At 41.2% G+C, this 24,087-nt stretch overlaps 2 protein-coding genes across 5 annotated transcripts; both read left to right on the top strand.

Annotated features, from left to right (window-relative positions):
* Positions 1-239: 239 nt before the first annotated feature.
* On the top strand, positions 240-10,531 carry clptm1 (CLPTM1 regulator of GABA type A receptor forward trafficking). Of its 2 annotated transcripts, XM_062386110.1 has the most exons (15): positions 240-357; positions 3,856-3,989; positions 4,763-4,889; positions 5,051-5,209; positions 5,373-5,490; positions 5,585-5,670; positions 5,900-6,020; positions 6,198-6,442; positions 6,663-6,756; positions 6,850-7,040; positions 7,339-7,434; positions 7,590-7,725; positions 8,230-8,397; positions 9,176-9,313; positions 9,350-10,531. In XM_062386110.1, the coding sequence occupies exons 1-15, from the start codon at positions 307-309 to the stop codon at positions 9,523-9,525; spliced, it is 2,040 nt and encodes a 679-aa protein (XP_062242094.1). In that variant the 5' UTR covers positions 240-306; the 3' UTR covers positions 9,526-10,531. The 2 variants fall into 2 exon arrangements, with proteins under 2 accessions (XP_062242094.1, XP_062242093.1); XM_062386109.1 differs by having other exon boundaries at positions 9,176-10,531.
* Positions 10,532-11,889: 1,358 nt separating this feature from the next.
* relb (v-rel avian reticuloendotheliosis viral oncogene homolog B) lies at positions 11,890-22,465 on the top strand. Of its 3 annotated transcripts, none has more exons than XM_062385910.1 (11): positions 11,890-12,110; positions 12,345-12,365; positions 13,959-14,140; positions 17,110-17,403; positions 18,294-18,460; positions 18,589-18,680; positions 18,794-18,925; positions 19,040-19,144; positions 19,314-19,529; positions 19,664-19,735; positions 19,931-22,465. In XM_062385910.1, exons 1-11 carry the CDS (start codon positions 12,077-12,079, stop codon positions 20,344-20,346), a joined length of 1,731 nt encoding a protein of 576 aa, XP_062241894.1. In that variant the 5' UTR covers positions 11,890-12,076; the 3' UTR covers positions 20,347-22,465. The 3 variants fall into 3 exon arrangements, with proteins under 3 accessions (XP_062241894.1, XP_062241893.1, XP_062241895.1); XM_062385909.1 differs by having other exon boundaries at positions 19,928-22,465; XM_062385911.1 differs by lacking the exons at positions 11,890-12,110; positions 12,345-12,365; positions 13,959-14,140 and adding an exon at positions 15,651-16,018 and having other exon boundaries at positions 19,928-22,465.
* Positions 22,466-24,087: the final 1,622 nt, after the last annotated feature.

Genomic DNA, 24,087 nt, shown 5'->3' with positions numbered 1-24,087 from the left:
AATGGATCTTAATCTTAAAATGTTGCTGGAGGAGCAGAAAGCATATGGCTCTGAAATAAAGCTCCATCGTCTAGATTTTGCATCATTTCTATCAGATAAACGCACTTTTCCCAGTGAGGACTGAGCTGGGTCACTGTGACACTGGCAGCTGCAGAGAGGACACATGCTCGTACGCTTCTAATTTTGCTCTACAAATGATAGACGTCACCCTGATGACGTGAACACCGACCTCTCGCGATACTCCGCGCGGTTTCCCAGGCAGCAGTGTGGTGTGGCGTGTGCGCGAGAGAGAGACAAGGGGGAAAGATGGCGACGCAGGAAGGCGACGCGGCGAAAGACACCGCGAGCAACGGCGAGGTAAAATGAATGACAGCCCTTTCACCACATTCACCGTCCACGTCCCGGGGGGAGGAGAAGGAGGAGGCCGGTCGGTTTGTGCGAGCGGGGAGTCCGGCACCGGGTTATGTTTGAACGCGTTACCGAACATTGCACGAGCGAGCCGGGGTGACGTTGTCAGTGCCGCTTGGTTTATAAAACGACGAGCCGAGGAAGCTCGGTCGTTAGCGGGTTCCCTGTGCGGAAACCGAGCGGTGTCGGCGGGGATGTCTCACACGGGCTCACACGGTGAGGTAGAGGCGACGGGACGGGGAACCGGGTCCAGGGGTGTCGGTGCGAGCCGGCTGACTGCTGCGGGGTGTCAGAGCCTCCACAAGGCCCGAAGCTGAGCGACGCAGCTCGGCTTCATTAACTCGGGCCAGTCCCCAGCAGCAGCCCGCACATACTTCTCCCCCACCGCTACTGCTGCTCATCGTATGTCTTTATTATACGTTTGGCTCGATGTCCATTTTGTAAACCCCCACAGTGAAATACAGGTTTATCCATCAGCTCTTCCTGTTAACAGGTGTAGCAACATGGGGGGAGCGAGCAGCCTGGCAATTATTTCCCACAGTGACTGATGCTTATCACAAGTTAACAGAGGTCAGAGTGAATCATCTCCTCTGGGTTCCTCCGGCTCTGGGTCTTAAGGCTTTAGCCAAGCAGACATCTGTGGTGATGCTGAACAGTGACATGACGAAACACGAGTTAATGTGTGTAGCAAAGAGCTGACGTTTGGGGTCAATTCTATTTTCAGTTCACTAATAATTGAATTTAGATTTGTTTGTAGGGTTCTATATATATACACACAACTCAAGTTTTTGCTTCTTTGTATTGCAATTTTAAATCTACAGTATTTAGCCCTAGTTTACGCCTACCATATTAACAGCAAATACAACCGTAATTATCCCAATGTAATTTTCATCAATAGCAATTTAAAAGAAGTCAAATATATATTGATATGTTCCTGTGATCGCTCAGTGAGGAGGTGTTACACACAATTCAGTTACCACTGATTTGTCAAATGTTTTAAGTGCTTGTCATTTTCTGCCCCGCAAAGAGTAAAGACTGGTTTAAAACCACAACCCCCACCCAGGAGCAATAATCTGTATTTAAACTCTTAAGCAATAATAATGTGACATTTAACTGCAATATCTACCAGTCCGTTTTTTTTAAACATTGATTTAATCAATTGAAGTTGGCAGTGATAAATCCCTTCAAGCCCAGAAGGCTGTTAAAACACCTAACCCTGTTTTCATTGTATTTCTAGTTACTTGGAATCAATCTGGATAAAAATAATGTTAAGAAACGGTTTACCCATCTCTTTTAATTCTTCAGGGAACCAATTATTTTTTATTCAGACTATTATAAGAGTCTAAATACCCTTTTAGACGATCAGTTCAACTTAGTTATTTTAATCCATTGCAGGGGACTGGTCTCCTTTTTGAAAGTGATGCCTGGCTCTTATATTCAAAAGTAAAGAAAATACACAAGTGGCAGAAACTAGGGCATTGCTGCATCATCAGCTGAGAGACATTTCTGTGGTATTAATTTAGGGGAAAACACTCAAGGGTCTAATTACATATAAAACCAAATGTGTTTGCTCTTCTTTTCTGTTACCCAGCTGGTCTCTATTAGGACAGGGCAGGACAACACACTTGGTCGTTTGAGTGTTATCCATGTCTACAAAATTGACATTTGTGTCGTTAAGAGATTTTTACTCATAGGAGATACTGTCACTGGGATATGATAGACGTTACATCAGTCTCCATTTCTCTGTGAACCATTGTCTTCCCTGAACTTGTTACCCTCCTCCTCCCTAACACACATACACCGACAATCCAGTGAGAAGTATTTACTCGGAAACCTGAATAGGTGGTTAATTGTTAATCCTTGGGGAGTCTGTAAATTGTAAATTATTATCCTAAACTGCTGCAGGAGATAACATATGTGGTGTGTTGGTGATCTCGCTGTGTCATGGTTATTATGTTGATCGGTTCAGGAGTCAGAGATCCGTGACTCTGATAGAGCTGCTTCAATTTGAACACAGTACATGGCAGCAAGGATGAAAAGCCCCATTTTGAGCCTTGAAGTCACATTTTCTCTGTTACTCAATTCAAGGCTGTCTTTGCACCCTGTTAAAGAATGACTTGTCAAACAGAAAAGGATTTTTTAACCTCAACTATTGTTTGTTTCTAGAGGCCAGCGGCTCGTCTCATTTGTGATGGTGACAACGGGGGAGATTAGATGTTTAGATAGTGAACGAGTCTCATGACTTAGCATGTGCTTGTCTATTGTGTCACTTGAATAGAGTCTGGCCTTGCTGGTGGGATGGGGGATGCATGGACACACGCTGAACCTTTCAAGGGTGAAATTACGTTGTAGAAGAACAGAGAAATTTGTATTGATCTTTACTATGCAAATATAACAGGGACTGTAAGACTTCTTTAAATATTTTGAATCTCCTAAGGCTTTATTGATACAATCACAAATAAGCATTATGGTAATTAAGTGAATTAAGTCAGTACCTGTTTTCCCAGTTTGATAAATCTTGTCAGAATGGTCTCTTTTGTATGTCCTGTAATTTGTAATAATTGGAGGACTTGAACAGGTACTTCCATTTCATCAATTAATTTATTGAATTTGTTAACATTATATATATGTTATACTATATAACTCCTGTAAAAATCCCTCAGATGGCTGAATGTAATGTCATTTAAACCCAAATATACTATATTTTCAATTACATAATTAAGCAGTAATATTTGAGAAGCTGTAGTGAGAGAATCTTTGGATTAATTGATTGATTATTTGGTCAATAACACATCTGAGAGTAATATTCATGTCTTACCTTGTCAAACCAGCATTCTAAATAATAAGAAAAATATCAATGGTATATGTTTGTATAAAGTTATATGTAACCTTCATAAAACCCTTTTTTATTATTGACACAAGTGGCTGCTCAGTGAACTACAGTCACTATGCCGCTGCTCATGAGGAAACATTGACCAAAACAGTGACTGGATGTGCACGAGAAATGGGAGGGAGCATAAAAAGCATAAAATCCCAGTCTTTCCAGAAAACTTGAGACCTTCTACATATGAATCAATCTAGAGGCTTCAATAGGCAACTGAGAAAGTGGGACATGGTCAAAAAAAATTCACAGGTTGGCAATAAAGAGTGATTAATGCATGTGACTTTTTTTTTTATTCTTGCATATATTACCTTTTAAATTTACAAAAATATAAATTAAATTAAATTAATAAATTAATTAAGTGTTAAAACTGAAATCATTTGTCATTAATTTTTAAACCTTTCTTGCAAATGTTCAACTGCTAAATTCCTGCTTTGAAAACCAAGCTACTTGCCATTGTTGCCTCTCTTCAGGAAATGGCGCCAAAAACAGTTTCTCTTTAAACTGCTTAAACACAGAGCTCATCAGGTCATTGGTCATGTGTTGATGTGTATTTATGGTTTTAGGTGAGCAGCAATGGAACTGTTGCAGCAACAGATGACCAGACTGTGCAGACGGCTGCAGATGCACAGGACCCTCAGCAGCCACCACCGCAGCCGGCACCAAATGCCTGGCAGGTTATTAAAGGAGTCCTCTTCAGGTGAGTTTGTCTTAATCTGAAAATCTTAATCTGATATCATGGATGCATTAAAGGTTAAACATACAACATTCACCAATACTAAATGTCCCCTCAGAGCAAAATAAGTCCACCATACCTCCCCCTTCCCTTTGTGTTATCAGCAAAGTGTAATGCAGCCCAGTGGAAGCATCCCCAAACACTAGACAAGAAGCTCAACCGAATAAGGTTACCCAGTGTATTTGAGACCCAATAGAACAAAAAATCCAACCATTAGTCTATGCTAACAATGCCTCGTAACCCAATAATTAGTTGTAGGATTTGCCAAACACTAGTGTTATATTGCCAACTGCAAATTAACTAATGTCATCATGGCAGCTCCAACTGGTCACAGACATTACTTTTGATATGCATTATTCAAATGCCAGTGTGATGTCTACTTCTCCAAAAGAGGGAAGTAAAGATAACCACAAAAGTAAGATGGAAGCTGGAGATTTTATGATTCGTCAGTGATATGTTTTGTGTCTGCCACAATGTACTGTGTTATTTCACTTCTATTGTCTCTGGTGTCCCATGATTTATCATGCAAGAGACCTTTCCCTGCAAGTCTTAGTGGAATGCAGTTGGACTGTATACATTTTAATCTGATTAGCCCTTAAGTTGCACTTACAATTTATATTTAATCTTACGCATCACCTCCCTCTTGCTCTATTTGATATTTTTTACCTCCTAAATTCCTGTGTTACTCAATACTCTTTTTTTTTTTTTTTTTGTTGTGTTTCCTCTTGTCTCTCCAGAATCTTCATAATATGGGCGATCAGTAGTTGGTTTCGCCGAGGACCGTCCACACCTGACCCCAGCACGCCAGCTGGGGGGGCACCCAGAGTACCCAGCAGGAACCTCTTCCCCAAGGACACCCTCATGGTATAATTATATATATTAATTTATGCTATTCATATTAACAACCCTCAAAATCCCAGCCCCTAAAATACCAACACGCCAAACAAATAGTATCTTTCCCTGTCAGAGTAACCGTCTCACTGCTTCTGTAATGTCATAAACACATTTTCTCTCTGTGTTTGCAGGACCTGTATGTTTATGTGTCCCAGGACGAGGTGTTCTCTGACTTCAACAACACAGATTCCCTGTTCTGGTTCCACAGGGACCTGGTCTATGGAGACTGGAACATGGGAGAGGAAGGGGACGGCTGCTACGAACGCTATGAGGAGATTGACATCCCAGAGGTGGGGATAACTTATAGAGGGGAGGTCCAATGTGAGAGTTGGGGGAGGGTTCAGACAGTAGTTAAATGGTGAAAAGAAACAGGCGTTAGATTTAAATCTATTAGATCTTTTATGTGCATTTACTTGAAATTAATATTTTTACTTGTGTGGAATTTGCTTGCAGGCAGTTCAGAAAAACGGTTCCCTTTTCATGCACGTCTACTTCACTAAAAGTGGATTCCATCCAGACCCCAAACGCAAGGCACAGTATCGCAGACTGGCCACAGTTCATTCCACACGAAGTGAGCACTTGTGTGCAAAACACACATGTACATTTTAAAATAAAAGTTGTATTAATAGTACAGAGGGTTAACCTTTTCCTTTTTTCTCTGTCAGTGCTGAATAAATTCAAACGAAGGAAGTTTATGAAGACCAAGAATTTGCTAACAGGAGAAACAGAAGCAGATCCTGAAGTCATCAAGGTTGGTATATTTTGTTTTATTTGTGCACTGTAGATCTAGACTGATAAATCAGCCAATAAATCACTCATTGAATTGAAGTGACCTCTTATTGCTGTCAAAGTGACTGCACAAGAAAGTTTGTAAGAGTGAAAGTTTTAATCTTTTAATAAAAGTTATCACTTGACATTGAGTGCCAAATACATATTACAGAAATACCAATTGTATATTATCCTTGAAATGTGTTTGACAGCGAGCAGAGAGCCACGGTCCAGTGGAGATTATTTCTCATTGGCATCCCAACCTCACCATCAACATAGTAGATGACCACACAGCCTGGGTCAAAGGCTCTGTTCCACCTCCTCTAGACCAACGTAAGTTCATCTAGCTGACCTTTATGTCATTACTGCGAGATGCTGGAAATGTTTGCAATTTTTTTAGGCACCAACTGCAACATATATTTAACTTTTCTTTATTGAACATAGATTTCTTGGAAGCTCTGTGTTAAACAGTCTTTGACATTTCCACTTTTCTACCCCGTCTATCACCAGATGTGAAGTTTGATGCAGTCAGTGGCGACTACTACCCCATCGTGTACTTCAACGACTACTGGAACCTGCAGAAAGATTACTACTCCATCAACGAGACCCTGACAAAGCTGCCGCTGCGTCTCAACTACTGCCCACTGTCCTTGTGGCGCTGGCAGCTGTACGCTGCCCAGAACGCTCGCTCGCCATGGAACTTCCTGCCTGAGGACACTTATGACCAGTCTGATGAAGACCAAGACTCTGTGAAGGTATGAAGTCCAGGGTCACAGAGAGAAAATAGAGACACACTGTAAAATATGTAATGACATAGAAATGTCTTGGTTCTTTGATACAGGTTTAGGTTTAGTCAAATAGACAAGCAATAATAATGACTCTTATTAAGGTATCTAGTTCACATGGGTATCGCTGCAGTAAAGCCTGTGACCTTTCTGATAATCTAACTTGGGATGAAAAACACTCTTTGTGTAGGTGGCCCTTTTGGAAACCAACCCATACCTGCTGGGAATCACCATCGTTGTCTCCATTGTGCACAGCATCTTTGAGTTTCTTGCCTTCAAGAACGGTAAGATCACATCAAACTAGTCTGTATTCAGAAAAGATTGTACAGTGTCTGTCAACCCCCCCTAACGTCACCTTACAACCATCTCCTCCTCAGATATCCAGTTCTGGAACAGTAGACAGTCTCTTGAAGGTCTGTCTGTCCGCTCCATCATATTTGGAGTGTTTCAGTCCCTGGTAGTGCTGCTGTACATACTCGACAACGAAACCAACTTTGTGGTGCAGGTTAGCGTCTTCATCGGTCTTCTCATTGACTTCTGGAAAATCACCAAGGTCATGGATGTCAAAGTAAGTCAGAACAACTCTTGAGCTCCTGTCTTCTGTCCTTTTTAATAAAAAACCCTTAAGTTGGTTTGTGTCACTGGGGATCTCCCAAATCAACAAAGAAGGTACTAATTAGAGTACCTGTTCAGATGAAGTTAAGTTTGAATAAAAACAAGAATCGATAATAAGCTATATGTTAATCCAACTATCATTTGCTCCCTGTTTTCAATCCAAATGCTAACCTGATATATCTGTAAATTAAATTTATTTTTCCCGTTGTTGTAGCATCATTTAAGTAACCACACTTTTCTTCTTTGCTTAGCTGGACAGAGAGAACAAAATCTTTGGGTTAATCCCAAGAATTGCATTCAATGACAAGTCAACATACGTGAAGTCTTCAACCAAAATCTATGACGACGTAAGTTCATCCTCAACACATTCAGAAGTTGCTGTTTTCAGGATATGATTAGAAGAGAATATTTTTCATTCCAGAAACCTCAAGTATTAAATTTGTCAATTTTTTTCTATGCAAAAAGTTGAATGATGATTCCTTTTCTCTTGTTCAATGAACAGATGGCCTTCAAGTACCTGTCATGGCTGCTCTACCCTCTGTTCGGCTGCTATGCTGTCTACAGTTTATTGTATGTGGAGCACAAAGGCTGGTACTCATGGGTACTCAGCATGCTGTATGGCTTCTTGTTAACCTTTGGTAAGTGACAAATTTATGCACCACTAATAATATATTCAATATAAGATAGAAGCATTTTACATAGACAGAATAATAGATAGACTTGCAATCCAGGTTTTCTTATAGATCGATAGATAACATGCATAATGCAACACAAGATTACATTTACATTAAGTGAAGTCAATGAAGAACAGTTAACTAAACAAATGTTTTTTTTTTATTATTATTTAATTTCTTATATTTCTTGTTATATATAGAAAATAAACCTGCTCTGTGTTTCGATTTTTACATTTTTATGTAAATTTGTTTTGTAAGGTTCAGCTGATTATTATTGTGTTGAATTTACACACAGCTTCTGTTTTCAAACTTGCATCATGGTTACGTACTATTCCCAACAGCCTTTTCCAGTGTGCTGTCTATTATTAGATTCTCAGCCATGTTGCCTGCTGTCTCATTGACTGCCTCTGGTGTAAAAAGTCTTCAAATGACCAAACCACCTCCTTCCTTTCCCTGTTTTTTTTTTAGGTTTCATTACAATGACGCCGCAGCTATTCATCAACTACAAAATGAAGTCTGTGGCCCACCTCCCATGGAGGATGCTCACCTACAAGGCTCTGAATACCTTTATTGATGACCTGTTTGCCTTCGTCATCAAAATGCCCATGATGTACAGGATAGGATGCCTCAGAGATGGTACGTCGTCTCTGAACCAGACGTTGGTTATTTACATTTAGGTTTAATAATCAAGCAATTGAAATTCCTTTGGCCACGTTCAGGAACTATTTTCAGTTTGTAGTTTAAAGATGAATAAAAGAAGGCTCACAATTTATCCTTAAAGATTTGGACGGTTCTCCTTTATGGTCTGTCTGTTTTGACTTGAGATCACTGACTTGTAATGTAGAACCGTTGTCATCAGTCTGCAATGTCTGTCACTTTTTACTAGTATGTCATTATCTTGTGTATATGCTTAATGAAGATTAATAGTGGCAGCACTTCTTATTGGTTTAATAATGTGAAAGCTCACATGTAAGTTTGGGGAACACATTTTTACCATGGACTCCTTTTGTACAAAAATGTTGCAAAAAAATAATGAATAGTTGCGACCATCTTGCACTTTCACATAATTTGGAGTCTGTGCAGTAATTATCTTGGAATTTAAATCATATCTGAAATTTGAACATTTAAATATAAATCACTAAGAAAAGAACTACATAAAATGACAGAAAAATGAAAAATGTGTTCTTCATGTTCTATGATGTTTTAGTTTGGTCAATGTCCCTTCTAATAACATGAAGAGGTTAAAGGTATAACTTATACTGCCATCAGCCACCATGTAGTGATCAAGATGATTTGGTTTCACCTTTGTGGAGCTGGCATGACGTGCATCTTTGTATGCAGTCAGATTTTTACAATGAATTGATCATAAATGGTTATTTAATTATTTCACTAACACCGCTTTCCTCTCGTGCAGATGTGGTATTCTTCGTCTACCTTTACCAGCGCTGGATCTATCGGGTTGATCCCAACAGGTTCAACGAGTTTGGCACCAGCGGAGTAGACCACGACCCAAGCAAGACAGCGACAGTAGACGGTACTCCCGCAGTAGAAGGTGCTCCTGCAGCAGATGATGCTCCTGCGGTAGAAGGTGCTCCTGCAGCAGATGATGCTCCTGCAGCAGATGATCCCACAGCAGAGGATGCTCCCGCAGTAGACGATCCTGCAGAAGAGGATGATCCCGCAGAAGACGATTCTGCAGAAGACGATGCTCCCGCAGCGGCCGCCCTCACAGACAAACCAGAGGGGGAGAAGAAGAACGATTAAGCAAGACCACGCCCTCACTGCCGGGGCGAAGAGGACTTGTGAAAACAAGGCAGGAAAGGGAGTGGTCGTTTAGCTGTCATGGACACCGCTACAAAAAAAAGATGCAGTTCATCTGTTCCCTCTGATTTCTGTGTGGATCCACAGAGAATCATTCAGTGTAGACTTGGTAAATTCTTATTTCTGTTTCCCGCTCCATCCCTGCCCTCTCGTTTTGCGGTTCAAGTGAAGTAAAACAAAATGTGTTGTACTGTATTTTGTTTGATTTCTCAGAGGGTAACAGTGTCTTGGAGTAGAGGTTGGGAGGGGAACGGGTCACAGTTATGCTATACCTTTCTTTTTTTATACAGGGGAAAAAGAGGCCAAGTGCAACTTTTGTTATTTGTGTCAATTCCTTGTGAATTTTTCTTTTCATTCCATGTGAGCACCGTGTTTCCAAAGCCTGGAAACCGGTGAGTAGTGCTGGAGGAAAACTGGAAAGGTCCTGAGCCACGATGGTTTATGAAGATGGGAGGGGACTGGAGATGAGATGGACGACCCTATAGGACACTACCCACAAGACAGTGACTGCTACCCTCAATTTTGGTCTTAACTTGACCACAAAAAATAACAGCCTTGTTGGTATTAATATAAATATTAATATTGTCAATGACTTAATTTGTTTGTCAGTCACTGAAGCATTTTTTTTGTATGTCCTCAAACTGTACAGAATTTCAGCTTGTCATGTTAATAATACAGATGTCAAAACTGTCTAGCAATACCTAATTTGCGACTTTAACTTTTAATTTCCCCCCTTGACTGATTGCCTGATTTTCACATGTTTCACGCTCTAAGCCAAATCATCTGGACAGACCCGGTGGGGACTGTCAGGTGTGTGTGCTGGAACAGTTACAGTGTCTCTTGTTGTTGAGTTCTGTAAAATCCTGAAACAAAGAGGGTTCGATGTTGGTTCATATTAAATTTTGAGCATTCATGTTTATAGTAAAACTTAAGTGTGATTTAAAATGTCTATGCAAAGATTTGTTCATTTTTTTACTGTTAACTTTTCGTGCTTTTCGAGTTCAAGAATAGTTTTTTTTACATGAAATCTTATATTTTCATGCAGATTTAAATTGATGTGGAGAGGAAATACAATTTCGGGGCTTATGCGGCATGCTTCATTAGACTTCAGAACGAAAGTCCTAAAGTCAGATTCAGTTTACAAAGAAATAACAAATGAGATGCAAACTCTATTACAATGAGCTGATAAAAAGACATATTTAATATTCTTCTTTGGAAATAGAGTACCGAATAGTTGATTTACATAATAGTTTATTGTTCTGCAATTGAAGCTTGTTAGTTTCAACTGCTGATTATAGGTCACTGAATTCAGGAAGTTTGTTGCTGCTACAATATACTTAATACAGTAGATGTGTCTGTAATTGTTTAACCCTTTTCAGAAAAAATACTAAATAGTGTGTAATGTACGTTTTTATAGTAAACTAGTTGCAGTATAGTTTGGTCTTGAGGTGTCGAGGGACGCAGGGCCAAATGTTAGTGTTTGCTCTCACCTACACAGATGCAGATTTCTCTTACCATTTATAGTCCTATTCTAGACAGATCATCCACTGCTTGAAAACCAGTGACATATGATCAAGGATTCCCTGATTACTTGACTCATCCTTAGTAGGAATTTTATAAAAATAGAAAATGCTGAATCACAACATGTAGCTGTAGTGCCACGCCCCTAGATGTGGCCAAAAGGAGGATTTTTACTGTTTCTAAGAAACACTTCAATTTTTACTTTCCATTTCCCTCAAATCGTCTGTTCTGCATGGGAACAGCAGGGGGCACTGCAGCACCACATAACTTCCCCAAACGTGGAAAAGTCTGGAACCCGGTTTGTCAAGAGCAGTTAAAAAATCGAGCAGGAAGTTTATTGGTGCGAGTTCAGATCTGCAATTAATCATAAAACCAGAAATTCCCACTTATTTTTCAGTGAAGAAACATGGTCACACCAAGACGGTGACATGATGCAACCAGGAGAAATCCCTCACTTCTCTATAGCTGAGCAAACACCTGGCTCTGGCATGATGTACAGTAGGTATTTGTGGATGCAGGCTCATTTAAATAGCTGCAGATATATTTGCATGTTCAGGACACATGGTTGTTTGCTTTAGAAAACAATTACATGTAAAATGTTGATTATTCAAATGAGTTAAAAACAACACGTGTCCTGGTGGTGAAGCTGCAAGCAGGTTGTGGGGTGAGAGGGGGGGTTCCCGTCAGAGAGTTGACGTGATGACGTCGAGGGGATTTCCACATCCTGAACCAGCCAATCACAGCCCGGCCTGCTGCCGTGTGCACTCGGTGCTGTGGAGGTCAGACTTCATCATCCAGTGTTTTCAAGTGGGTTTAACACAGAGTCACAGGCTGCTGCGATCCTCCAGAGCTGCTTCCTCCTCCGAGGAGACGTGAGTAGAAGATTTAACCGAAGAGAGGCGACCATTTGTGGGAAGAAAGCCAACGAACACGACGGCAGAGTTTATGTTTTTTAAAGGACCGATCACATGCGATGAAAGACATGGACATCTTCACTGGCTCCTCTGGTAAGTGTACATATGCGTGTGTGTGCCTCCGTGCGCGCGTGTGTGTGTGTGTAGAGAGAGAGAGAGAGGTGACATCATCCTCAGACATGTGATGTGTCAGAGCGGAGAAGCCAACACCCATTCCCCGGGATCAGAGCTCTCCTCCCCGGCTCCTTCTCTCCCTCTGTCCCCGCTCCGCTCCAGCAGTCACATGTTGTATTCACTGACAGTTTGTTTTCTGTGTTTGTCCTGCAGACCGAGGCCTGTCAGACTTCGGTGAGTTTACACTCTTGTATTTGTTCACGTTTTACATGTGTGAGTCAGACCTGTGACCTGAGGTGACTCCTGCTGAGAGAGAAGTGAACGATCATCGCTGTTTCTGCTTTCTTACACAACAGCTGCAGAAGTTCAGACAACAAATCCACAAAATACAAAACACAGTAGCTTCAAAAATTAATTTCATTCTTGCATTTAAAGCTAAAATCACCTTATCCATTCATTACAATTTGACTCGTTGGGTGATCCTCAGGGTGAACCTATAAAATGTCAGAAACCCATTCACCCAAGTTTGCAGAAACTTTGCACAAATACGAGGTAGATCAACGATGTGTGACTCCTGATCACTGTGCTGACACAATGTGTAAGCAACAAATATTTAAAAAAAATTATATCGCCATCGATTAAAATCATTATGTTTTTATTGCCCAGCCCTACTTGGAAATATTTGGTCACAGTCAAGTTTAGTATGAGACTAACAGGAAAAACCCTCATGTTCTTAAAATATAACTTATGGGTGATTATGTATTGAATAAATTATGTTTGGCTTATAACTTAATACACTACTGGTTCCTGTTGTGATTACTCTGTATGACTACTGCAGCAAAAAGTGTTGGTCACACTTGAATAACAGGCTCCATTTAGAATTCAAATGCATGGAACCATGGCAACAAGGCTCTTGTTGACTTCACTGGTGGTCTCGACGGTGGTGGAAAGTCACAAAGTTCATCTGCTCGATTTACACCGTGAGATTTGAAGTGCTCGGGTAAACAGAGTTGTCCCAGTGTTTCCATTTCATGCCACTTCACACGTCTACTTCACATATCAGAAGGAAATGGCTTTGTTTTAAGAACTTAAGAAAATGTAACAGGGTCATCAAAGATTAGTTAAAACGCCAAATGAATGAACTTATATTTGTTTTTTAACTTGAACTGTTTGATGACCCCTCTGAATTAACTGGTGACCCTTTGATGGGGCCTGACCCCCAAGCCTGGGAACCAATGCACTAAACTACAAGAATGAAATAGTTACTTCAGGACAAGCGCTTTAACATTGTGAATGCTTTTTTGCAACATTTATTTTAACAGAGTATTTTAACAGAGCAGTATTTGCACTTTTCGGTATTAGGTCATAGTTTAAACAAGATACTACTCAACAAAAGGGATTAAAAAGCAAAAATTTAGGTTTGTTATTGAGATCCCATTAATCCACCTGTAAAAATCCTATAAAAAGTCAATTTGGTTTGTTATGATGGTTTATCACTTTTTCTTACTGGTCCATGAATCCTAGTTTATTTCCAAAAGATCTCCTGAAAAGTTTCCTGGAAAGAAACCATATGATTTGATTAAAAAACATTAGAACCAACATGGTTTCTTCTAGGAATTTTTCAGGAAACTATTAAGGAATAATGGATTACCTGTCGTTATATATCTAGATGTTTAGCCAAACTCATATAGTAACATAGAAATTGCTTTTATGTAGACAAAGTTTATTGGGGTTACATGACAAGTGTTCTCAGCCTTGTGATTATACCTTGTGTGATTTATCATCTGAGGTTCTTTTCATTCAACAACAATATTTATTTTCCTTTAGAGCTCATTGAGGAAATCATCACACAGGATGGTGAGCAGTCAGCTGTCGGCCTCCCTCGTCCTTGCCCCCCTCCCGCTGAACTCCCCCCCCAGGTGCTGCGCAGCCAGCCCCTCAGGATGAACCGACAGAGCTCCTCGCTGGGGTCACAGCCGGTGCTGGTGGCCAGAGGCACTGGACACCCGGTAAGTGGGTTCACGATGTCATGCTTGGCTGCATTCTGAACAGTGGCGGTGTGTTTGCATAAGTTTTGTCATTTGAGTTGTTGTGTCTGGGCTCCTCTAGTTTCATCCTCAGCTGGTGGTTTCCTGATTGTTGGCTTTTGCTACACCCAACAGGAAGGTTTCATTCAGGTGTGGGTGGTGTGTTTTAAAGAAGAGTTGTCCAGTATGGTTAAAACACAAGACACAGTTCAATACAGTCTGCAGGTCGTGGAAAGTACTTTATATTTTGAGCAAATAACTGGTTGGAACAGACCCACGACCTTGAGACCCACGACCTTGAGAAATCTGTAATCCTTCATTCATCCATTAAGCCTCTTGTCCAGGTCGTAAATAATGTTGGGCCTTTTATTCCTTGTTAGTTGACACTGATCATGTTAAAGATATTAGACTGCATTCTAATTGTAATTGCTTTAAACTTAGAGGACATTACAAAAACTCAATACCTTATACAAAATAGTTCCTTTTCGAAAAGATGATTTGAAATGAACTGTTAAAGTGTTGCTTATTATAGATTTCGGCTCAAGAATGAATTACAGATGTAATTTTAATAACTTGATTCCGGTATTTTCTCCAATGCCAGGTCGGACATTGGCGAGTCCACAAGTCTACGTGCCAATCTGCTGCCATGTCTTTAAAGGGTTATTTCTGATAGCATAGCGTTAGCCAGAGCTAACTGAACTGTCAGCAGTTTGGTAATATTTCACGCTGGAAAGTCCCACAACTAAAACAGCGACATGTCCCGTAAGCAAGACCTCTGTTCCGAGGGGTGACTGTGGCAAATTTCATCACTAGCAATAGGCCATGCAGCAATGCTAGCTGTCATCTGTTTTCGGTATTGGCTTATGTGCAAAGTCCAGGTAACAGCAACGGAAAAATGGTATGAGAACATCTCTATCAATTTAAAGGTGGAGTTTTCAATGTTCAAGTATCAGTGTTTAAGTCAGTTATATTTTTGTATACTCTCAAAAACGTTCTGTCTGGATATGATCATATTACGCTCAGAGGAAGCTTCTGTTTGGATCCCTGGTTTTGTAAACAGGGATTTCAGAAAGATTAAAGATTGAACCGCGGCGTGGCGCATGTGCAGCCCACAGGTGGTTGTGCTCTGTTGTTGTTGTGCAGAGCCGTGCTCAGGCAGCTCAGGCTCTGACTGTAAAGCACGTGGTTTCCAGACATGAGGGAGGTCAGAGGTGTGGTAATCTGATGAGAAGCTGTAACTGTAGCCTTCACACACATAAACAAACACATGTAACCTAGCCCACCAGCCCAACTCTTTACAGGCAAACGATTAGTACGTGTGTGACGGATACGTTTTGGGGGACACTTTGTTACAAAGCTCTTAGTCACTGTGGCCTGTGAGAAGCTGCCACGCCTCCCAAGCATGCTGCTCTGTGGGAGGAGGCTGAGGGCGAAGAAGAAGGAGCAGGAGTGGCTGGGACAACATGGAAGAACTGTAATCTGACTCCTACTTTCAGTTTGCCCTCCTCCCTTATACTCGCCAAGCCCACCGGGGGTTAGAGGTCGCATTCTTCGCTCCGCTCTCCTCCTCCGATTGGTCTGAGTACGTCAGGTTCTCTCTCCCTATTTCCTGTTCGCTGGGTCAGTTTGCCAGGCTTTTGTTTAGCTTCCGTGTTTTTTAAGAAGAACAGGTATGTCCCGATTATCACGCTAACGAAGCAGCACATACATCTGTGGCCTGACAGGAAACAGTGAAACATGATCTCATGCAGAGGCATCATCCAGATCTCTGCAGCGACGCTTTAATGAGCCCCCGGCCGGGTTTCACTGCTGCACGAGTGTGAGAGGAGTCAGCTTCTTGTACGTCTTTGTTCCCTGCAGGTTTGATCTTCATCTTTTGTTAAACCGATGCTAGAACAGATGAGAACTCTGGTGTGTGTGAGATTTAGTTTGTTTTACTCTCAGGCCTCTAGAAGCTCTACAGGAAAGGAATACGTGACTAGAGGTGCAGATGATTTGCAGAGAGAGAAAGTAAAAGTTTCTGTGGGGATGTAAAAAAGTCTGCGGTGTAACGGAAAGGCCAACGAGCACATGGTTTATGCTACGCTCAGATACAAAGCACATGTATGAAGGAAAAGCTCTGTTGTGCTGCTTCAATGCAGAAAACTTCTCCTACACTCTGTAGATCTGATACGATGGACGACAGACATCTGCTTGTCTGTTTAAAAACCTTTCTGTGACTGATCTGTTTCTCTGTTTGTAAGTTTTCTATTGGTGTGGGGAAGCCTGTAGGATGTACTCAGTTTTAATATCGTCAACCTTATCAGCAATAGTGTTATCGGCTCCAACTTATATATGCACCATTTAACCATTGTGGCTGGTTTCAACTACTTCATATGTAGTTTAGTGGTTTCCAGGCTATGGCCCAGATTGTGATATGATTAATGGGAAAGTAAAGAAAAAAGTTTACGAAATATTGGATTATTTGTCTCTTTGGGCCTCAAGGAGATGTGAACAGGATGATTTCACTCTGGTTGAACTTAATTCAGACAGATATGGATTATTGGGGACGATGCTGATGGTGATATTAGGAAAAGGAAATCAAACGTCCAAATAATCCCAAACCAAAATTGTATTAAGATAAAGAAAAAGAAAAGCAGGAAATCTTACTTCAGTAGATGCTGGAACCTGCATTTATATTTATTTTCTTTAAAAATGACTAAAACAATTAATCTATTTTAGCTCTAATCAACTTTCTACATAAACTTCACCTGTTCTTGACTAATTGATGATATTTCCAGCAGAAGTGAGAGCTCAGTATCTCTGTGGTGAAATTCTCTCTTCTAAATTGTGTCTGTTCTTGGTCTTAAACTTTTATTGAGTTTTATCTGTTCTCTGATTGAATATTATTTGGTCTTCATCTGTTTGTGCCCAGCATGGATAAAGTTGTGTTGTTGTTTTTGTTTCCCCAGCCAACCTGCCCCTTCCCTCAGTCCCTGCCGCGGCTGAACAATCCCAGTGTGATGGCGTCAGCTCCTCCCTCCCGGGCCGTCACCTCTCCGGCCTGCTCCTCTCGCCAATGTCACGCCAAGAACCAGGACGACACCGACATGCTGGACCGGATCCTTGAGAAGCCCAGGCTGGTGGTGGTGGAGGAGCCCAAGGACCGAGGCATGAGGTTCCGGTATGAGTGTGAGGGACGCTCCGCCGGCAGCATCCTGGGGGTGTCCAGCACCGACACCAACAAGACTCAGCCTGCGATTGAGGTACAGTCACCCTCGAAAACATCTCTCTTTATGCTGCGTTAAATGTGGTAATGGTTTTTGACCCTAAAGGGGATTCACTGGCTCTGAGGGAGCTGCGGGTTTCACCCACAGAAGATTTTGTTTGGTGTGTACACTTACACCCCCCCTGCTGCTCCACTGTGCAGACAGTGACGTTGGGTGGAGCTGAAGGGATGTGGGTTGATGTAGTGAATTAGAAAGTCCCCAGGAATCCCACCTGAAATGTGGCCAACGACTGGCAGTTAATACTCTGCCATTATACTAACAAACCCCCCCTACACATGTAACACCCTAGACCTTGTGTAGGGGTTTTAACGGCTGAAATCTCAGAAATTGGTTTATCTGACATTCACATTTTTGAAATTGAAAATTTAGGGTTATGCGGCAGATTACATTTTTTTTCTTTGCATTTTTCCATTTTATTTGAAGAAAATCCCAAGAAGTGGTTATTATCTACAGGATAGACAGAAACATGTTTATTAACGGGTCAGTGCTAACACACAGGAGAAAATGTAATCTGAACAAATACACACACTTAATATGACAAAGAATAGAAAGGGCTTTGAAAAATTCAAATCAATTTTCAAAGCTGAATTGTCAAATTGTGCTCTTTTCTGCTCTTCTCTGCCAAAAACGACAGTTGAATGAAATATATTTAGGTTTCACACCAGTGTATTTGAAAATTGTGATTTATTTTTTTACACAGCCTTTTGTAATATTACAGATTAAAATTAATTAAGGAGATAAACGTTTTTTTTTTATCTCTTTCTTAAATATTGCGAGAAACCTGAATATCATATAAAAAGATTTGTCTTGACCACATTTCTTTATACTTTCTCTCTTTTATTTCCCTGTCTTGTTCCCTCTTTCAGATCCAAGGTCCCATTGAATACATAAAGAGGGTCACAGTCACCGTTTCCCTGGTGACCAAAGACCTCCCCCATCGGCCTCACCCCCACTGCCTTGTGGGTAAAGACTGCCCGATTGGTTCAGGGATTTGTGAGGTCTCGTTGAACCCTCACAGCAGCCGGCGACACAGGTGACCACCCATCTCATGTCTATCTTTCTCCCAGAGTGTCAAATCCGTTTTTCTCTTTACATCGTGTCTCTTCTAAATCGCAGCAGATAAAAAGTCCTCACACAATGTGTTTAAATTTGATGACGCAGCTTTGCCAACCTTGGTATCCAGTGTGTGAGGAGGAGAGAACTTGACTCTTCACTTCAGAAAAGAAGAAGCCAGAATATCGACCCCTTTCAAAGTGAGTGGGATGTTACACCGAAGCCTCCGACCACAAACAGTTTCTTTTGTGACTCAGTGATAAACTTCACTGTGACTCATCGTATCTGTCTGGTGCGTCTTCTCCTCCCTCAGCTGGTGACACAAAAGGCATCGAAGACCTGGACATGAACGCCGTGCGTCTGTGTTTCCAGTGTGAGCTCGAGTGGCAGGACGGCAGGAAGGACAGTCTCAACCCTGTGGTGTCCACTACAATCTATGACAAGAGTGAGACAACGGCAGACACACAAACACTATTCACCACAGTTTAACCAGCGGAGCCAAAACGGTTTTCCCTGAATCCTAAGCATTGTTTTTATTTGTAAATATTTTGTTTCACAGAGGCCACGACTACGTCCCAGCTGAAGATCACCTTTTTGAACCTGTACAGAGGCTCCTGCACTGGAAAGACTGAGATCTACATGTTGTGTGACAAAGTGCAGAAAGGTGAGAGGAATTGTTATTTTTATTTGTGTTCTGGGGAACAGAAGGTGATGTCAGAGGCATCACATCTGTTTTCGGATTGTCCAATTGACCATTCTTGCTAACACAATTTCTTAAAGGACGCAATGAGATAATCTCTTCAATATTAACATGAAAAATGATGTGTCCGCAGATGACATTGAGATCATATTCCGGCGCGGTTCGTGGAAGGCGAACGGGGAGTTCGCCCAGACAGACGTGCACCGGCAGATCGCTATCGTGTTCAAGACACCACCGTACCAGGACCAGAACCTCACGGAGGAGGTGGAGGTCAGCGTCTCACTGCGTCGCATCTCAGACCAGATGGAGAGCGAGTCAGTGACCTTCACGTACCTGCCACACAACCCAGGTCAGTCAGAGGGAAAAACACTGACGTGTCTGTTCTTTGGGATTGTTCTACGCTCCTACTCGCTGTGTCGGCTATAAGGTTTAATGTAAATGTTATGAATTAATGTAAGTTACCAAGCTGTTTTTCCATTTCAGATCCATATGAGGTGAAGAGGAAGTGCAGGATAAAGTCAGACATCAGTTTCAGAGAGAAGACGTGTTTAACAGGTGAGTTCTTTCTTGTCTTCTGAAATTTAATACAGAAAGGTAATTAAATTAACCTTATTTGAGCAGAAGATTTAAATAATATCAAGATTCAAATAAGGAGAATCGTGTCCCTCTACCTCCTAACTGCCAGTTGCCTGTATTTCTCACAGGTATTTATTTTCTCTGTAACCCAATCTGTTTCTTCTCCTGCAGCAGAGTGTGCACCTGCAGCAGAGCAGCCCTTCCACTTCACGCAGCCTCACACCACAATGCCTCCAGACAAGTGGCCTTGTGCCGGCCAGCCTGCAGTCGCTGCTGTCGGGCCGGTTTGTTACAACGCGCCCCAGGACTCAAACAACTGCACAGATGAGGCGACCTTTTTCAATCAGTTGCTAGAAATGCCTGCATTATGGGAAATGATTGACTTTGAGACGGAGCCCGACAGCAACTCCACATTTACCAACATGGACGTGAACTTTAACCAGAACTTTGGCTCGCACACCCAGGACTTTTCCCAGTACAGTGACCTGCAATTCAACATGCTGGTCAATGAGAACCAGTGTGTGCAGTCAGAGCCACAGGACGGACTCAGTGCCAGCGAGGTTCAGGTGAAGAAAGAAGAGGCGCTATGAGGCGGGGACCATGTCGCGTCATCAATGTTATCTGTGCCCTTTCTTTAAAGGACCAGTTCTTTTCGGGCAACTGTGCAGATTCTCTTTCCTGCCAAGTGTAGAGGTACACAGTTAGCTTAGCTTAGCATAAAGTGAAGGCAATGTGAAAATGCTAGCCATGCTCTGCTCAAATCAGCCACGATAAACTCTTTAATGAAGACATAACTCTGCAAGAAATTAAGTAAAAGCACTTCTCAAAAGGAAACCTATATCTTTAACCTTTCTAGATTTAGAGAATAGACGGAAAATAAAGATGGACGACGCATCTCCACCTCATCCCACTATCCAGAAATGAAGACGAAATATCCCATATAGGGAAACGGGGCCATCTTGCTCTGTGGTGATTGGGTAACGGAGCCGCAGTCACAACATCCAAAGTCAAAAGTCAGACTACAACTAAATTACTTGGTTTCAGACTACGCCGTTTTTCAAACTAAATTTGTTTCTGCCCACACTAGCGTTTGACTTCGGATTAGTTTTAATCCCTTTCCATACTAACACGGCTTAGAACGTATATCACTCGACCACTAATGTATACTGGGCATGCAGAGGCCGCTGTAAGCAGGAACTATCGCAAATTGTCGAATAATAGCAAGTCTCCCACAGATGCACACACACTTTATCATTGCGAAATGCAGAATTCAACCTCACAACAGCTGCTAGCTAAGAGACCAGGGTCAGCAACTACCTAAAATGACAGAAACCATTTATGATGAAAATATTTCTGCACTTAGGCTTTTTAGATGTCGCATCCACTAGCTATGGTGGAGGCGGGGTTTAAGACTCTACAGCAGCCAGCCACCAAATGGTGATCAAGACGTCAAGTTGTCCAGCATTATAAACAGCCTGTGAGTTAGAGCCAGAAAAGTTGATGTGGTCCAAATCCAAGATGAAGTCAAATGCCTGACTTGCTGCGGCTGCGTAACACTGTTATGTGTCTGGAGGGTAAATTTTGTTTCAATTCAATCTCCCCCTATCCCTCCATCTTTATCGTTCCCTGAGAGCCTTGCTGGTCAAGGCTTTAAAGATCAGGAGCAGCTTAACATTCTTAAATAGTTGTCGATAAATGCTGCTACCATTGAAGTAAGAGATTCTCCCAGTAAGAGTGGAGCTGAAAAAGAGAACTATCAAATTTCCCTCTTAAAAAAAACTGTCGAGATATATAATTGGTGAGATCAGTTATTTTTAACCAAACACAAGCCGACATCTTTCCAGATGTTTGAAAGGTTTTTATTTTATCTTTACTTTTTTTTTTACTATTTATTTGATAGGGTCAGTTAATTAGCATGAGCACAATGGTTCATATGATCCAGAGATAAAATCGTATTTTCATCTACAGTTCCCGGCAGGTGGAAGTTAAAATGAAAACAAACAGACAACAAACTTGCATATATATATATAAATATATACACGCTGAGGCAAAATCCACAATATACAACAGTTTGTAGAATAGAGGTTAAGATGGTGAATGTCCCTTGTACTTTTGAAGGTTTTCTGCACAAATAAAGTTACCAACTACCAGCGGATGTTAGGGACATAACTTCAGTTGTGCACCTCAGCGTCAACAAGTGTTTTGGCCTTGTAATGAACGATGCAGGCTGAACTTGAGGGTTGACGCTGAGGCTAAAGGTAAATGGGACTGGCTACTGGCTTGTATGGAAACAATATGAAAGCAATGTGGCCGCTCAGTAGATCACACATTATTACGTACCACCGTAAAGTCTTTTTAATTAGACAGAGAAGGGAATTAGATTAGCAATAACAAGACTAGTCCAGATGATGACATATTTGACTGTTGTAACAATTCTTTACAGAATTGGAAAATTCTAACAACTCACGTCTGAAGTTCTTCACAATATTCTTGTGTTTTTAAACATTTAATCCTCTTAAGAAACACTAGAAACCAGTCCTTGTTTTCATATTTCTGTCCGTGCTGTTTAATCTTACTATGCAGTTTCACTCTTGCGCAATTTCTAAGTTCCACTCGCACCTTGTCTCGTGTCCAACTCCGCCCCCCCCCCCCTCGCTGTAGCACTTCATTGTAAATATCTCAAAGAAAAAATTAAATGTTAACGTGTTATTTCTGTCGTGTCATTACTTCCTCAGAAACTGACGACTGCTCTTGTGATGATTTTATTTTTGGACTTTCTTGAGTGTGACCTGTCTTCCCGTGAACGCCCACACACATTCCTAACCTGCACGTTCACTTGTAAAAACAATGATTCATAGAAACAACAACAATGTGAAGTAGGAGGTTTGGTCCCTTTAACATTTAAATGTCAGTGGCGTCACCGGAGAAACGCTCGGGATAAGAAGTGCCCTTTGTTTATGGTATTTGGAAACCTTGGTCTGTCTGGTCAGAGCTTTTTAACTTGAACCATTTTTGTTCTCAAAATAGTTCCCATCACATCTGACACTAATCCAGTCTGAAAAAAAAAAAATCTCATTTCTCCTTTTCATTGTGTGGTCTCTGCTGAATCACCCGGCCTTTGTTGAGGCCAAACGTTTAGGGAAATTTGTAAGCTAAGCATTCAGAATTTTACAGATTGAGACATATTGGAAATTCAGCCCCGCAATTTTACGAACCTTAATTTTAAAAGGGCAAATTTTTCCTTTGACTTTCTTTCAAATACGCAAATTTTGAGCATAGTAAAGCAATTACATTTAACAAAAATACATTTATTTGATCTTTCGTTATTAATTCAGATGAATAATCAGTGGTGGAGGAGGTACTCAAACATTTTTCTTAAAGGTTCATTGTGTAGAATTTAGAGACAATAATAACAGCAGAGGTAGATTTAGGTGTGCCAAAAACAGGAAACACAGTACATGCCACCATAGTGATAAATACAAACTATTATTAATAAAGCTATGATGTGCAATTACATATTAATGAAGGGGAAATCCAATGACTAGTCCTCAAGCTTGTTACATGTTCTAATTATAGCAGTGAACAAAGGTAGATGTGCGTCACAACAGTGGTGACGTAGTAGAAGGGTAATTATATTTGATTGTTCTCATATTGGGAGTGTTGAACAGAGCAGGTGCTACCTCTTCTGGCTCCGCCCCCGCTCTGTTGGTTGACCTAAACCCAGATGGCTCATATTATTAGTGGGAAAGTCCGCACTGGGCTGCTTTCCAAGGCCCTTGAGCTTTAAACACACGCACACACACTTCCTGTGAAGTGGTACCATTACACCCGGCTTGCTCTGACATGTTCAAACTTGTCCACACTATCATGTTTAACACATGCTTATCATCTTTGCTAAAGACTGACGAGTAGCTAATAAATCAAGACTCCTCAAGTCTGTGTTTGTGTCACTGTGTTAATCAACCCTTAATTTTTAATTGAGTTCAATGTATTAGATCATAAAAACTATATTTGGTCGGGTCAGAAGTAGCTGCAGCCGTGATGTCACCTCTTTTTGATTCCTCCCCCTGAAATCACAAATAATTTTGAAATGTGACAGACAAAGCTCACATTCTATTCAAAGTGGTGGATGGAGATTTCACATGAATTAATAGGATTTCATACCAACTCCTTGAACTTTGTATTTTCAATTTTTGTCTCCTTGTGTTTATTCAGCATGTTTACTTATTTATTTCTTTGAGCGACGGGCTTCTTTGCTGCGGTAAATCTCCCCATTGTGGGACTTATAAAGGCTTATCATATCTTATCATATCTTATCTGATCGTATATTG

Source organism: Platichthys flesus, chromosome 4 (assembly GCF_949316205.1).
Source record: "Platichthys flesus chromosome 4, fPlaFle2.1, whole genome shotgun sequence".
Lineage (NCBI taxonomy): Eukaryota > Metazoa > Chordata > Actinopteri > Pleuronectiformes > Pleuronectidae > Platichthys > Platichthys flesus.
This window is presented reverse-complemented; position numbering and strand designations above follow the sequence as displayed.